Source organism: Equus asinus, chromosome 2 (assembly GCF_041296235.1).
Source record: "Equus asinus isolate D_3611 breed Donkey chromosome 2, EquAss-T2T_v2, whole genome shotgun sequence".
NCBI lineage: Eukaryota > Metazoa > Chordata > Mammalia > Perissodactyla > Equidae > Equus > Equus asinus.
The window spans coordinates 56,970,454-56,988,164 of NC_091791.1; the positions used below are offsets into that span (position 1 = coordinate 56,970,454).

The 17,711-nt window shown below is 36.9% G+C and overlaps 1 protein-coding gene across 1 annotated transcript in view; it reads right to left on the reverse strand.

Moving 5' to 3' along the window:
- Positions 1-16,466, reverse strand: part of DNAJC12 (DnaJ heat shock protein family (Hsp40) member C12) — a 34,046-nt gene extending 17,580 nt beyond the window's left edge. Inside the window, exons 1-2 of the mRNA XM_014861839.3 lie at positions 16,185-16,466; positions 7,822-7,900 (exon numbers count right to left, since the gene is read on the reverse strand). Of these exons, the coding sequence (XP_014717325.2) occupies positions 7,822-7,900; positions 16,185-16,262 (157 nt within the window). The 5' untranslated portion in view covers positions 16,263-16,466. The remainder of the gene's footprint in view (positions 1-7,821; positions 7,901-16,184) is intronic.
- Positions 16,467-17,711: the final 1,245 nt, after the last annotated feature.

Consider the following 17,711-nt stretch of genomic DNA (forward strand, 5'->3'; position numbering starts at 1 on the left):
CTTCCTGCCCCTGCCATTTTTCTCCAATGCATGTTGCTCTCTAATCCCCACTTATTCCTCCAACTCCAGAGATAATAAAAACTTCATCATTCATCAATAAGATCTAGGTTGTGCCCTTGAGAAGCTCTGAGTCTAGTAAGGAAACAGACATATAAACAAATCATTTCAATACAAGGTAATACATAGAAATATAGAGGCAAGACTGGCTCTGCTTGGGGAGTCAGGAAATATTTCATTCATTTTCTATACAATTGGAGTTATCCTTGACTCTTCTCTTTCTCTCACATCTCACTTCTAATCCATTAAAAATTCTGTTGGCTCTACCTTTAAAATATCCCCAAGATCTGATCTCTTGTCTCCACCTCCACTGCCACTGCTCTGGTCCAAGCTACCATCCTCTCTTGGCTGGATTATTATGGTAGCTTCTCAACTGATCTTCATGCCTTTGCCTCAGCCTATTTTCTACACAGCAGTCACAGTGATCTTTTTAAAAATAAGTCACATAGGGGGCTGGCCCCGTGGCCGAGTGGTTAAGTTCGCGCGCTCCGCTGCAGGCGGCCCAGTGTTTCGTTAGTTCGAATCCTGGGCGCGGACATGGCACTGCTCATCAGACCACGCTGAGGCAGCGTCCCACATGCCACAACTAGAAGAACTCACAACGAAGAATACACAACTATGTACCGGGGGGCTTTGGGGAGAAAAAGGAAAAAATAAAATCTTTAAAAAAAATAAGTCACATAGTATCTCTCCTCTGCTCAAAATAACTTCCAATGACTTCTCATTTGTCTTGGAATAAAATTGAAAATTCTTACCAAGGCTAGTAGGTCAGACATGTTCTGCCTGCCCTCTACTCTTTTCTTCCTTCTCTGACCTCATTTCCTTCTATTTTCCCCGTGCCCCCTTGCTATAGCAGCAGTAGCTTCCCTGATGTTCCCTGAGTGCACCAAGTACACTCCAGTCCCGGGACCTTGGCACTTGCTGTCCTTTTTACCAAAAACACTTTTACCTCAGGCACGCTCATGACTTACTCCCTTCAGATGTCGGCTCAGACGCCATCTTGTCAAGGGAGTCTTCTCTGACCATGCTATACGAAATCGCTGCCCACTCCATCAGCCCCATTCCTTAATCTACCTTGCCCAAACTACTTTTCTTCATAGTACTTCTCCCTGACAGCATACAGTTATTTGTTTATAATCTGCCTCCTCTACCAGAATACAAACCCCATGAGGGCAGAGACGTTATTTTGTTCTCCTGCATAGCCTGCACTGGAGCAGTGCAGCAGGTGCTCAAAAAGTATTGTCCAACAAATGAATGAGTGAATGCTTCCTATTTTGAGTGTGAATATAAAGATATTCATATGGTGCTATGCCCTGAGCTCCAAGCACCAAAGAAATGACACCTATCCTTAAAACACTTTGTGAATTAGGAACATTTTAATAGTATAATTGGGAAAAATAATTAAAATTACCCCAATAGTCCTTAAAAATATTTCATGGGAAGTAGTCAAGATCCTTTGAAAGAGAAGGTGTTAGGGCAAATGTGCAGTCAATACCGACAGAACCTCCATACAATTGTGAAAATACTGAAACGCTTCTGTGCCCCAGTTGGTAAAGAGCTGCTGTTCCTGAACTCCTGTCCCCCAGACGCCGCCACTTCCAGTGTTTCCCTAGGAACCAGAGACACTGCCCACTACAGCAGGGCACCGCCAGGACCGTGCTCCAAAGCTGGACAGCACAGCTACCCAACAGGTCACTAACTATTTAATATCACCACTGCAGGCAGTAGCAATTAAAGGGTCAAAGGGAAGACCCTAAAGATCTGGCTATTGAGAGATACAGGAACAGAAACAAACAAATAAAAAGCATCTTGCCATAGCAACTCGCTCCAATGAGCAGTCCCTCCTGTTGCTGATGACAATGTAAATGTCCTGCTGTATAAATGAGATGTCTTTTTTTCCAACAGGAATAAAAATCTCATTAAATTATCACCACGGTGCACATGCCAGTTACTATGAGAGCAGTCGGTGTAAAGATTTACATATTTATCTATGAGTCACCTTTTCTTTGTACATTACTGTTGGCCTATTTTCCAGAGTTTCCAGAATGAAAGAAGCCTGCTTGGAATTATTTTGATGTCAATCCCTCTAACAATTGATAAGCAGAAAGCAAAAGAGACCTTATCTTTCCCATTAGGTGTTTGTTTCCTTTTTCCATCTTCAACACATTTAATAAAAATGAGTTTAGGTTTATATTTGTCCTTCAATATATCAGCTAATAAAATGAATCACACGAGATAAACATTTACCATTCTGGGAAGAGAGATCTCATTTTACAGGCATATACGAGCAAATGATGCTGGAAACTTTGAGAGACACTCTGGTTTAACTTTTGGGCTTACTTTGAAAATACAGAAGTTCTTTTAAATTCATATTTCACAATAGAATTTGTATGATTACACCACATCTTAAATATAGGCCACTTATACAATTACTTGAGAAATAATAATAATATGATGTCAGAACATGCTTTGAAAAAACTGTGGGGGAAAATCCACCAACTGTTAATGGGGAATTTCTGGCAGGGAGCAATAAGGGCAGACTTTCACGTTCAACATTATTTATTACTGTATGTTATTTTTACTCTAAAGGAAAAAAGCAATAAGGAAGGGGGCTTTTTGGTAAGGAAGATTGTCGTTGAGCCAACATCTGTGCCAATCTTCCTCTATTTTGTATGAGGGATACTGCCACAGCATGGCTTGACAAGTGATGTGTGCATCCACACCCGGGACCTGAACCCTCGAACCCCAGCCCGCCGAAGTGGAATGTGCAAACGTAACCACTACACCATCAGGCTGCCCACAATAAAGAGTTTTTTCTGTTTTGGGGTTTTTTTTTTAAGATTTTATTTTCCTTTTTCTCCCCATAGCGCCCCCCCTTCCCCACATAGTTGTGTATTTTTAGTTGTGGGTCCTTCTAGTTGTGGCATGTGGGATGCCGCCTCAGCATGGCTTGATGAGCGGTGCCATGTCCGCGCCCAGGATTCAAACTGGCAAAACTCTGGGCTGCCAATGCAGAGCGTGCAGACCTAACCACTCCGCCACCAGGCTGCCCCCACAATAAAGAGTTTTTAAAGTAGCAAAACATTGAGACATTGAAAGATAAAAGTTAGCAAGGGACAAAGAATTCCCCTCCCTCAAATATCCAAATGTCTTTGAAGTCTGCAAATCAATAACAAAAATACCATTTTACAGGTCGTTAATTTAGTTTGAAACCCCTTTCTTCCGAGTCAAAGAGAAATTAATAAAGCATTGGCCTGAAACAATACTGCTGCGCACACACACACGGGACTAGCATGAGCACCAGCCAGGAGCTGTTGGGCTCAGTGACAGAAAACAATTTCTAAAGCACAACCAATCCTGCCTACATCACCCATACCTGGAGAGGAAAAGGGATTTCTAAAAGCCTTAGATTTAGGCGTTGTTTTTTTTTTTTTTTTAATGAAAGCGAGAAAGATCTAATGGTTACTTACAAAAAAGAAAACAATCTCATTTTGTTAAATTTTTATCTTGGAATGCTGCATAAAAACAAGAAAAGAAAGTCCACTGAATCATAATGATCAACACTGAGCCCTTCCCACATGCAGGATATCTCATTTAATCTTCATAACAGATGCATGAAGTAATATACTATTAACCTACCCATTTTCCATATGAGAATGCTGAGGCTCAGAAAGGTTTCCCAAGGTCAACTAGCTTGTAAGTTGGAGCTAGAAGCAATCCAGACAGACAAGCCTGCATTCATATCTATTACTCCATTATGCTAACAAAACAGTAATTTCAATGGCAATGGTTGAGAACACATTTAGTGGACCAAAAAGGCACATATACAAGTTGAATTTCTCCTACTTGCAGTTGCTCTACAGGCTAGCCTTTCACCTTGATGAAATACATTTCAAAATCTGTCCAATGTATTCTGGATTTCCATCAAGCTAATATTCAGCATCTGGTGAGTTTTTGTTTAAGATTTTAAAATATTTTTCTCATTAACCTTAATCCTTCTCCAAGTGTGTAAATAACCACTTACATTTTCAGAAAGTCTTTTTAACCCAAATTGAGTAAATGGATGCTTAAACATATTTGAAAACAATTTCTACCCGAAGGTTGAATCTTCTATCAACTACAACCTTGACAAGGGGAGATATTGATGTCTGTGTACCTTTTCATTTTAAACAATATTTACACAGCCCAGTGTTCCTCTGAACAAGAAGCCTTGAGGTAACCTGTACATGAAAAGTCCCGTCACTATGGCAACTAGAAATGGCAATGATTGCACAGTGATTCATCACATGTCCTAAATAGACATTGTTTGCCAGGGACAGAGAAACAACTCAAAGCCACGCTTCACTGGTAAAGAACCCAGTTAAAGAATAACCTGGGTGGTAGTTATTTTTAAGCGTTTATTAAATTGTTATACTTTTATGTTAGGACATCTATCTTAATATTAACTTCACTTCAGAGAGGCAATTAATATATCTCCTAAAGAAGCATTCATGAAATCATTCATTCACTCATTCAAGAAGTTATTCGCTCAAAGTAGGTGTCCTCCAAGGCAAGTGCTGTGCTGGGTGGGGGGCAAACCACCGTGAGCAAGATAAGCAGGAGGCCTGCCTCACTGAGCTTCCAGCGTGACGAGTCACCGGGACAGGGCACAAGCAGACGATGTGATACACAGTTTGCTGCCCGACTACAGGGTGCTCTGCGCGGCCGTGGCACATGGGACTTCCCGGAGGAAGGGATGGCTAAGTGAGACCTGATGCAGGAGCATCACCTAGCCAGTCAAAGCAGGGCAGGGAGGTGTGCAGGCCTCGGGGGTGTTCCAGGCAGAGAACGCAGCAGGCATAAAGGCCTGGAGAGCAGAAACACGGCACATTAAGGAACCAAGGTAATTCTGAGTGGCTGAAACATGGGGCTGTAGGTGTGGTGGTGGAGAGAAAATGAAGATGGAGAGATAAGTGGGGGAGCACAACAAAAAGGGCTTGTACCTAAAAGCCCAGCAATGACAAAGAACGAACCATTGCTACAGGTACAATATGGGTAAATGCCACAGACATAATGTAAAGCAAAAGAAGCACGCACAAAAGAGTACACGCTGCATGATTCCATTTATAGGGAATTCAAAACCAGGCAAAACTAATCAACGATGATAGAGATCCAAAAATGGGAGAGGGTGCTGATTTTGAACAGGACACTAAAAGGGACTTCCGGGTTGCTAGAAATGTTCTACACTTCATCTGGGCAGGAGTTAAACTTATATATAGACACAAATGCATCAAGTTTACACTTACTATTTGTTCATGTTGCCCTAAACAAGTTACGCCTTAATAAAAAGGGGAAAAATCAAATGCGCAAAAGTAATAATTAAGTATCTAACAAAAGACAACTTCATACACTGGAAAATAATCTGTTTATACAAATCAATGGGATCAATGATTTCTAGAGAAAATTAATAAAGAGCTTTAAGATAAGGGGGAAAAATTTTAATAAAGAGGAGTTTGACAGGAGTATAGACAGGTCTTAATCACATTATTTCCTTATAAAAAATCATATATATATGTGTGTATATATATATACACACACTCTACACATACCTATCATATATACATATAGTAAACATAATCATTCAACTTAAGATAGTATTACCTACCCTGAGGATAAAATCAGGATAGGAATACACAAGAGACTTCAACCCATGGCTGAGTGGTTATGTTTGCATGCTCTACTTTGGGGGCCCAGAGTTCACTGGTTCAGATCCTGGACATGGACCTACACACCACTCATCAGGCCATGCTGAGGTAGCAGCCCACATAGAAGAACTAGAATGACCTACACCTAGGATATACAACTATGAACCGGGGCTTTTGGGAGGGGAAAAAATAGAAGAAGATTGGCAACAGATGTTAGCTCAGGGCCAGTCTTCCTCACCAAGAAAAGTAAAAATAGAATGTGCTATTCATCTGCATGCTTAAAAAGAAAAAAAACAAGAGACTTCAACTGTAGTGGTAAAGTTTTAAGCTGGTTGATACGTACATGGGCACTCATCATAGTATTCTTATACCTTTTTATACATGTTAAATCTTTTATTTATCTCCATAATGAAAAAGAAAGATCACTATGTGCAGAATGAAATAAGGAGTGCTGTATGGATCCAGGCATGAAATGATGGTGGCTTATCTACTACAGTGGCTGTGAGGAAGAGGGCAGAGGACCTACAGAAGAGAGATGTAGAAGGTAAATTGCCAGCACTTGGTAATTCACCAGATGCAGCCTTGAGAGAGAGGAAGGAGGCAAGGTTTCTGCTTGACCAACTTGATGGTCAGGTGGTGGATGGACCAACTGATGAATGGTGGTGCCATTTATTGATATGGAGAAACATAGAAAAATGAGCAAGATTTTAGAGAGGGGGGAGGAGAATCCCAGTTTTTGATAGGGTGACTTTGAAATGTCTCCAAATGGAGATTTCCAAGAGGTAACTGAAACTACACTCTGAAGATGAGGAATGAGAACTGAGTTAAGAACAGACTTGCGGGGGCCGGCCCCACGGCCAAGTGGTTAGGTTTGCACGCTCTGCTTTCACGGCCCAGGGTTTCGCCGGTTCAAATCCTGGGTGTGGACATGGCACCACTCATCAAGCCATGCTGAGGCAGCATCCCATATGCCACAAATAAAGGGACCCACAACTAAGAATACACAACTATGTACTGGGGGGCTTTGGGAGAAAAAGGAAAAATAAAATCTTTAGAAAAAAAAGAATAGACTTGGGAGCCATCAACAAAGAGCTGATAATTGAAGCCGCAGACTTGGACGAGACTCCAGAGAGAAAGTAGGGAGTAAGATAGGAAGAGAGTTTGGGAGCAGACATTAGGACAGCAGAGAAGGAGTCACAAAGGAGACAGAAAGAGCAGCCCAAGAGGCTGGAGGGAAGGCATGAGTGCACATTCTGGTAGCTAAGAGAAAAGAGTGTTTCAAGAGGGAGAGCACGGTCAACAGTGTCAAATTCTGATGCAGGCTGAGGGAAGATAAGGACTAAAAAGTAACCATTGGATTTGGCAGCCGGGAAGTGTAACCAAACCATTGGATTTGGCAGCCGGGAAGTCCTTGGTGATTATTACAAAAGCCGTTTCTGAGAAAGGTGAGGAGGGAGTCAGACTGGGATAAATTGAAAACTGAGTGGAAGGAAAGTACAGATACCAACCGTGGGCTGCTTCTTCAGGAAGTTTGGCTCTAAGGGGAAGGAGAGCGATAGGGAAGGAGCAGAAGGGAGACAGGTTAAGGAAGGATAACAGATTTGTTCGTATTTTTTCAAGCTGAGATGCACATAAGCAGTTATGTCTAAATTTGTGATAACGGAATTTAAATTATGATAAAGAAAAAAGTACGAATATATTATCATATATAATATATGGACATATTCAGGTGCCTGAAACAAAGAAGACACAGCCAGGTTCTCATCAAGACAACCACCTAGTTACAAACTTATTTAAGTCATGTTAACACTCAGGAACTGGTGAAACAAAGCATTAACTGGACAAATTTTCAACCATGAAGCAGCACATTATAGCAGAAAGAAAAACAGATGCTAAAAACTGCTATTAGAGAAAAGACCCTTCCATGGTTTCCTCCCTTCCTACCATTTAACAGTGCAAAATATTGGATGAAAGAGTAAGTTTGAGGATAACAGATAAAAGAATATTGTTACTATTCAATGGCTTTTTAGTTCTATATGCTATTCATTTTCATGAGAAATAGCTATTATTAAATACTTACCAGCTTTGGAGTTTTCAGGATGCTTGTCGGGGTGATATTCCAGGGCTCTGACCTTGAATTCTGCCAGGATTTGTTCAACCTAAAACAAAAATCAATGTACAAAATAAGGAGTCCAACTCAAACGGCATGAAGGAAGAAGTTGGGCATCAGTCCTTCCCAAAACAGCCATGATCAACCCAACTTTTTATTTTGATCCTTATATTTGTATTTTGACTTTTTTACTCTGAGAAATAATTTCCTCAATAACGAAATTCAGAAAGCATCCACTAAAAGCTCCTATTCAAATCGCGGTCTGTGATGACAGTTTAACTTGCCACTGTATTTAGATGATGGCCCAAGACACCTAAGAGCTCAATATATTTAAATATCAAAAATGGTCAGATAGGTTTATCCTAAGAATATATAAAAGATGTGTTCACATATTTGAGTTCTTTAGAAGATGCTTAGCTGCCATTCGTTATTCAGGGATGACTGTCCAGTTTATAAATTAGTCCATTATAAAGTTCCTTCTTCCTGCCTTTTGGTCCTTTTTTTAAAAATTAAGAATTTCACAATTTAAGAAAAGGACATAATTCAAATCTGATAATTTTGCTACCAATTAACAACTTGGTTAAAGATTTTGATTGAGAAAACAGAAACTTCAGCCCAAACTAAAATGAATTATGATTTGATTTCATTTCATTTATCTCTCTAATCCTCATGATCATGAATTACCAAGACTTGGCTTTATTCATCGTAATTGCAGTGACAGAGCAGGAGACCACAGTGGTCGTGTGGCTCTGGAATCTGTTTGCTTTGTTTTAAATCCCAGTTCTGCCCTGAGATGTTAGGCAAGTTATATAACTTCTATGTGCCTAGGTTTCCTCATCTTTCCATTACATGCCTAACATAAGTAGAGCCCTTAACACAAAGCCTGATCATAGGAAGAACTCAGTAATCGTAGCTATTATTAAATGTCAGTGGTTAAGTAACTTGTCTGAAGTCATTTAGCTAGTTATTTAAAAAGATGAGTTTTTTGTTAACTAAGCAGTTGAACTTCAAATCCAGTCATCTTAACCACTGTTGCATATGCCAAATTCTGCAGCTTTAGGGACCTCTTATTAAGTTCCATATTTCCTATCCACTAATTAATGAAAGCAAATTACCTCTTGTTTGAGAAATGAATTCTCAAGCAGCTCAATTCAATGTGGTCATAAGATTTAGGAGAGAAACATTTTTATCAGCTCCATGTCATCCTTAATCAATTCTCATAAAAAATTTCTTCACTTTTACAAAAAGTCAGACTGTATTAGATATGCATATGTATAAAGCCCAGACTAATAACTCTATTCTTTTCCTTGTTAAGCATCTACTGAGAACCCCTTGGTATAACAGGGAGAGATAGACTTCCTGTTAAGAACTGTTATTAATTGTGTTTCCTCCTCCTGGGTGCTCCCTTTAACCATCAGTCACCATAACCTGCTTATATAATGAAGAAAACTGAAAATGACTTGTTTTTAAATTTTAAAATATTAAATATCCAAAGAGCCTAGGAGAAAGCATTTTTTAATTATAAGTAACTTATGAATGCTCACAAACTCCCTGAAAAAGTTCTATAATATGGAATAAAAAGCTCCTTTACCTATCTACCCCCAAGATAAGAGGTTACATCCTTCAAGATACATTTTTTACACAGTTATATACATATTTATGTATATATCTTGGGAGGGTTTAATAACATAAATGGATACAATTATACATATCTATCAAAGGTAGAAAATTTTGGATTTTTACTGTTGTTGATGTTTTATTTCTTAATTCCTATCCCATTAGGAAACATTCTGTCATTAGCCCATGAAAGCAAACGTGTCAAAACGGTTAATTCTCAGTAGTGCTAACATGTGTGATTGTTAGTTCCTTCTTTATCTTTTCTGTATTTTGCCAATTTCATATTTTTAAAAGTTAGAATAGTTCAGGTGTGTCTTCATTACTTTTCATAGTTTTACTGTCACAAAGTTTATCACAAATCTCCTATGTAGAGCTAGTTCTGGGTAAACTAACTGGGAAAGTGGGTTAATTTGTCTTGGGCACGTTCTATTTATCTCCTGGTATCCCCACTCCAGGTGCCCAGTTGCCAGTGCAGACCATGGGCAAGTGAGGCTCTCCATGTCAAGGTCACTGAATCTTGCCTTCCTGAACCGATGTCCAAGGTCTGGAAAACTGCCTATCCTATTGGCCAAAAAAAAAATACAAAAAAAGCTCAGTTTTACTCATAATCAAATGTATCAAAACATCCAAGGGATAATAATGACCCTCAGTGTCACTGAGGGTGCAAAGAAATGAACAGTCTCATGCTCTCCTGGTGAGGATGTAAATAGGCGCAAATCTTTTGGTAAGAAATTGGGATATATATATATATATATATGAATATATATAAATATATATTCATATATATGAAAATAAACATATATATTCATATATATATATATGAAAAGCCTTTAATTTTTTTCATACTCTTTGATCCAACCATTCCAATTCTAGGAATTTGTCTAAGAGATAATCAGAGGTGGGAAAAGATTTAGTTATAAGGAGGTTCAATGAATAAAATGTTATAAATTTTAAACAAAAACCTATGTGTCCAGTAATAGGACATTTGTTAAAGTTAATTGTAATATAGCTATAGGCTGGAATATTTTTCAGTCCTTAAAAAATCATCTAGTAGTAGAAGACTTTTAATAATCTGAAAAATTTTATGTAATGTATTTCTATGAGAAAAGGTAAGCTACAAAACATTATGTGTGGTGCAAACCCATGTTTTACCTCAAAAGAGATTATGTAACGTATATATGTATAGTATGATGATAATAATACCTCAGATTTACCGAGACTTACTGTGTGCCAGGCACTGTTCTAAGCACTTTACATACATCGTTTCATTTAATTCCCACAACAACTTTATGAGATGAGTACTATTATTATTCCCATTTTGCAAATTAGGAAACCAAGACATAGAAAGGTTAAGTAATTTTCCCAAGGTCACACAGCTAGTAAGTGGTAGAGCCAGGATTTGAACTCAAGTAGTCTGACTCCAAACATATATAAAAATACACATATAAATGTATATATATACATATATATATATGCACGTACTTATTTACATACTACATAGATATACCATTATGCACACATAATTGGCATGTACATGTCATACTCCCAAATATTAAACATCTGAGTTAACATTTTCCTTTGCGCTCTTTTCATACTCTACATTTCCTTACTGAATATATATTAATTTTAGAAATTATATTTTAAAACTTAAAAACTGATCTTTTCCATATCCTGTTAGTACAATATTTTTATCTGTGCCAGGAAATACTCTACTGTGCAATAGGGACTAATCTGATTCCCACTTGGATGGATCTTCTCCAGCTTTCAAATGTCCTCTGTCTCTCCCTCCATGCATCTAAATTTTGATAGAGTAAGATCATTTCAAGGTCCACCTCTTCTCTGAAGTCTTTTCAGATATTGTTTCTTTAATTCCTGTTGCACTTACAGACAATACCACATAGCACAGTACTTATTAGTTCTCAAATTGTTTTCCGAGTAGTATTAGCTTTGGCTCCTTGACTGGATGCCAAGATCCTTATATACTCGCACTATGTCTCATCTTTTTGTTTTGTTTTGTTCCACACCCCCCTCCACTTCTAGTACTGACCCAATGCCAAGTGTTGACTAAACATTTGATTATATACTGACAAATGTTCTTCAGAAAACACGACTGTAGTATAATAGGAGCTTTCCGAAAATTGTGATTTATTCATTACAAGAATGAACAGATTCTAGTGATGGAAATTTATATGCTGCAGAATATGCTGCAGAAAAGAGAAGATTCATTTTAATAAATGGGTTAATCAGTATCCATCATTTCAATTCACTTAATTTGAAACTAATTTTTCCCACAAAACTCCAGATATTAGAAATGTCCCTGAAATAAATTCCATGAGAGATCATCCCACATCACTCTAATCAAATGATAAGTGAAGCATAAGCTATAGAAACTATGTGAGCCACAAAATATATTGGGTTATAATCCATAAAATACAGCAACTATTAATCCATAGTGACAAAAATAGTTGAATAAATAAATGTGAAAGAAGGAATAGCTTTTATTTACAGAGGAATTCCAAGTAATTGATGTAAAATGAATGAGGAAAAGAGAAAGTAACCGTTAGGCAAATACCGCAATAGTAACTGTTACAGGCAAGATCCACCAAAGGATGCTAAAATCAGTGGGTGAAAGTTTGAGGAGAAACACTATACAGTCTCAAAAAATCTTCACCAAGGTATTTGTTCATTACTGAAAGGAAAATAGTAACCCTGCAGTGGAAAAACCTGGCAGGAGAATCTGCCAGACACCACCTTAACCAAGTGATCAAGGTCAACAAGACATATCAACATCATGTACCCCTGATATGATACACTTGAGAAAGGTACAACATCACTTCTGCAGTGTTCTTTCCAAAAACACACAGCCTCCATCTAATCAAGAGAAAACATCAGCCAAACCAAAACTGAGGGACATTCTACAAAATAACTGACCATTACTCTTCCAAGTGTCCAGGTCATGAAAGAAAAGGAAGGTACGAGAACTTGTCATTTTGGAGAATACTAAGGGAACAGGAAAACTAAGTTTAATAAAGGATCCTGGCTTGGCTCTTGGAAGAAAAAAAGGATATTAGCAGAAAATGATGAAATTCGAATGAGAGCTATACTTTAGATCAGAGGTGGACTAACTTTGGTCCACAGGCCAAATCTGGCCCACCACCTGTTTCTTAAATAAAGTTTTGTTAGAACACAGCCAGGGTCATTCATTTACATATTATCTATGGCTACTTTCTCACAATGGCACAGCAGAGTACTTGTGACAGACACCGTTAAGTCCTGCAGAGTCTAAAATATTTGCTACCTCAGGGCCAGTATCAGGGTGAGACAAACAGGACACCTAGATTTAAGGAGGTACCCTCTCTCTTAGTTTCTGCATTTGTGCAACCGTGAGAGTTAGTGCCTCCTTAAATTTTGTGTCCTAAGCACCCTGCTTGTCTTGCCCTCGTCTTGACCCTGTCTTGATCTAGTCCTTTACAAAAAATGTTTGCCAGCCCCTGGTTGACTTAATACTTTTGTACCAATGTTAATTTTCTGACTTTGATAATAGTCCTACCATTAGATATAATGTTAACCTTAAGGGAAAGTGAGTGAAGTGTACACAGCAACTTTTCTGTAAGTCAAAAGTTATTCCATTAGGAGGAGCACAGGAGATTTTTAGGGCAGTGAATTCTGTATTCTGTATTATACCATCATGGTGGATAAATGTCATTACATTTGTCCAAACCCACAGAATGTACAACTCAAGAGTGAACCATAATGTAAACTATAGACCTTGGGTGATTACGATGTGTCAGTGAGGACTCATCAGTTGTAACAAATGTCCCACTCTGGTGGGCACGTTCACAATGGGGGAGGCTACGCACGAGTTGGGGAAGGAGGTATATGAGAAATCTCTGTACCTTCCACTCAATTTTGCTATGAACCTAAAACTGCTCTTAAAAAGTCTATTTTGAACATCGTTTCAAAATAAAACATTTAAAACAACAATATAAAGTATAGGATAATAAATTTACAAAGTTCCAAGCACACAGTATTATTATGAGGCCCAAAAAACACCCACAACCACCACAACAATTTACTATGTGACACTGTTCTAAGCCCTTCATATAAAGTCTCATTTAATCCCACAACAACTGCATGAGGTAGGTAGTATTATTACCCCCGTCTGCAGGTTAGAAAACTGAGGCATAGAAAAGTTAAGTAACTTTCCCAAATCACACAGCTAGTAAATGTTAAGATTTAAACCCAGGTGGTCTGAAGTCAATAAGAAAGAGAACTAGAAAAAAAATAGGTTTTTCCATGTACCCAGTTTATGTTCAATTTTCAAGTGTATGAAATCTTGAAATCAGGAAGTCTTATCATTACTACTGAAATGGTGAGCAAACAAAAAAAATCAAATAAGATCCACACCAGAGAAGATGTCTTACACCACTAGCGTGTGGTGTTTGCATCAATAAGAAGATTTTATAAGCACATGTCTTTCGTGTAAAATCTGATATACGGAGAAACAGCTGACTGACTTGGAATGAAACTTTGGTCAATGTTTCTGAAATGGGGGGGATTTTGTTTTCTACTCAACAGCATGGAAATCCTCCCATGGTTTATGTATGTCATTTAATTAATTTCCAACACAAGCTTTAAATTGAAAGAACTGGATACTAAAACAAAAGAATTATGTGTGTGTCTCAACTCAATTATTACAAGTAGAATCAAAACATCAGGTTGCTTTGAAATTATAACTGCTAAATTGGTTTTGGGTATGAACAATTCTGGTCAATTTCAGAGCATCAAATCAAGTGAATATTTGAAGTAAAGAAAATCCATCCAATACAAATCAAGTAAAGGAAATGTTACACTAAATACTCAAAAAGTGGCATTAAAATATTTTAAATGGGAAGGATACATATAAAAAGAATTGACAAAATTGTGACAGGTCATTTCATTTTAAATAAATGATTGTTATCTACAGACGCTATGCCATTAACAAAATTGGTAAAATACATCCAGAAAAAGGAATGTCAAGACAATGCTTTTATTCTCCTTTTAATATACGCCACAGTACATACAGAGAAGTATGACTATAACTGATAACCACGAAGTGAAACCATTATAAACATTATCAATAAACAATGATATCATTTTTTTTAGTCTATTCAAAATTAATCCTCCTTTGTAGACTGAGAAGACAATAACATAATTACAAAGGACTGAATAAATGGGTCAAGAGATTTATTACGGGGATATAACAACTTTTACTTTATAACCTAGCATGACAATATTTTTTAAAAATCTAAATTGTGAAACTTATCAAGCTAAATAATGTTCCTTTGATTTTAAATAGTTTCTTCAAAAATTATTTGGCAATAGTGTAATCCAAAGTGTAAATAACACATATGGTAAAAATGGTAATAAGCTTTCTCAATTGCTACAGTAAATCACTACCAAAGTAAACAAGAGTAACACATTATCCCTAAGGAGAAATATGCAATTAAAGGAGCATTATAACCTGTTCCTGTGTGTGTAACTACAAGGTACCTAAAATAACGTCTTCAGCGTGATGAAGATAGACATTTTAATCCTTTGTGTCCAGTATCACATTCTATTCTCCAAACAAAACTAAGTATATTTTATTACTAAACCTCAGTCTTATGAAACAAAGATAAATAGAAAAATATTCTGCTTTAAAATATTTTAATATTAATAGCTATATTTTAAGAATAAAATAAATATTTTAATAAATATTATATAAAGTATAAAATAACATAAATATATTTAATAATGTTATTGAAATATATCTCATATTTATCTCAACAGTATTTAAAATATTGGAAAACTGCAAGTAAATGAAATATTTAACAATGAGAAAATAATCAACTGTGGTGCAACAATAAAATGAAAAATGTAATCATTAAAATATGTATAAAGAGTGTTTAATAGCATGGAGAAATCCTTTTTATAATGTTAGTGGGTAAGCAGGAATCAACAATATGTATAATATCCTTCAAAACAGGTCTTTAAAAAATATACATAGGAAAAAGACAGGAGATTAATATACCAAACATTAATAGTGTTACCCTTGTGAGGTAAAATTGTAAATGAGTTTTCCATAATTTAAAAAACATTTACAACCTTTATAATTGTCTATGGGAACCTTTAAAAACATTATTCCGTTATGGATCAACTACAGAGTTTTCATACGTTTTGTTTCAGAAGCCACCCTTTTAAGAAGTAATTTCTCTCACACAATTTGACATATTAACATAAAAGGATGCTCCTTGTTCATATAATTTATCTGCTCACATAAACTTACATATTTTAATAAAACATTTTAAAATTACTAATTATTAGAAAATTACACTTTATTTCAAGTATAGTGTAAACTACCATAATAAAGATATAGCTTACGTATACTATGAAACACAGCCAACAGCAATTACAATAAAATTTCAAATATGTATTTTTAGTATATTTGAAATAGAGTCTATGATGATTTGCCAGAATACACATATTCAATCAGAAGTTTCCAAAAAATTGTAATAGGACACTGTTCAATCAAAGACCCAAGAAATATTTAAATCCTTAACTTTCTCTGAGCAAAAAATGCTTTAAAGAAATAAAAGATTAGGTTTTTGGGCAATGTGACTAAAAGTTCAAAGTTAAAACCTTAAAAAAAATTTGAAATACTGTTGTGAAAAAGAACAGCTCTATCACTGTCTTACCGAAGACAGTTCATCACATCCCAGGAGCGTGTAGTAATCTTCGGTATCTTCCGACCTGTAATTCAGTATTGCGTCCATTTAGATTACTAAATCAGCTTTTCTTCCCTCTGCAACAAGAGGCACAGTGAACTGTGAATGAATTAACAGGAGAAGCCTTTTTAAAACTAGTTTACAGAAGCACGTTCCAAACGTCAGTAACTAGATTTAAGGCTGGTCACAGTCAATACACCAGATGTCATTCTAGACCTTTGAAAACTCTACCTTTCATTGGCTGTTTACAGCAGAGAAAAGAAGAGACCGCGTGCCTGACGGCCGCAGTGCTGCCTGGGATCTGTAGTTTGAGAGGCCGTAAGAGATGCAGGTGAACCATTCGTCTTACTGGCTAACAAGGACTGTCCACTTTCGCATACTCCCCAAACTAGCCATCTCTCCATCTCCTCTATATTTTTATCTTTGTCTTTTTTTAAAAAAGATAGAAGAAAATTTGAAGCAATATGGTAAAATCTTAGGATTTGTTAAGTATGAATAGTAGGTGCTTTTCTGAGTATTTAGAATATTTCATCATTTTTTAAATAGTTTAAAAGTGGACGGAAATAGACTAAGAGAGCAAATGTCATAAATCTGATAGTTCATTCATTCAATAAGTATTTACTGAGGACCTATTTTGTGCCCAGCACAATTGTAGGAAAAGACTTGGTAAGCAAGTCTCGGTTCTCACGGTGCTTCTCTTAGGACAGAGGGAGACAGACAAGAAACACGTAAACAAACAACATCATTTAAAGTAGATTTATGCTATGAAGGAAGTAAAATAGGACAGTGAGAAGGAGAACTGGCTGATGACTGGAGCGGAGCACAGTGCCATTCCTCCTAGACTGGCTCTCTCCACACTCAGGAGTGAGTCTGGCCTAGGGTGGGTCCAGGGAGTCTGTGTTTCAGTTGGTTGTGCGCCTGGTAAATGCAGGTCAGGTCTAGGATTTAAAGCAGGCAAGTGGTCAGAGATACAACATTTTAACTGCCTCAACCCTTTAAATGCCTCCACAAGTTATCACCTTGAAAAAAAAAAATAGTTTCATTGAGCTCACCTACATACATCCCTTTTAAGATTTATTTTTGAAGAGGAATAAAGAACTGAAGCACTATTTTTACTAATCCTGCATTATATATCCTCTCTTGCTAAAAGTTCTGCATGGAATTTTAAAATAAAGTACAATTAATTTTGTTTTGGAAATTTCATATCCCTTGAGGTATTTGGAGGTCTACTTGGATATCACAAAATCCTGACCAGAATAACGGACAAACAGCTTTAAAATAATGTGAATTTGCTGCTAGGGAAAACAAGGTGGCAAAGCCTCAAAAACTTAAACATAGAATTACCATGTGATACAGCAATTCCACTTCTGAGGATATACTCAAAAGAACTGAAGGCAGGGACTCGAACAAATATTTGCACACCCACGTTCATAGCATCATTATTTACAATAGCCAAAAAGGAGAAGCAACCCAAGTGTCCATCAACAGAAGAACAGA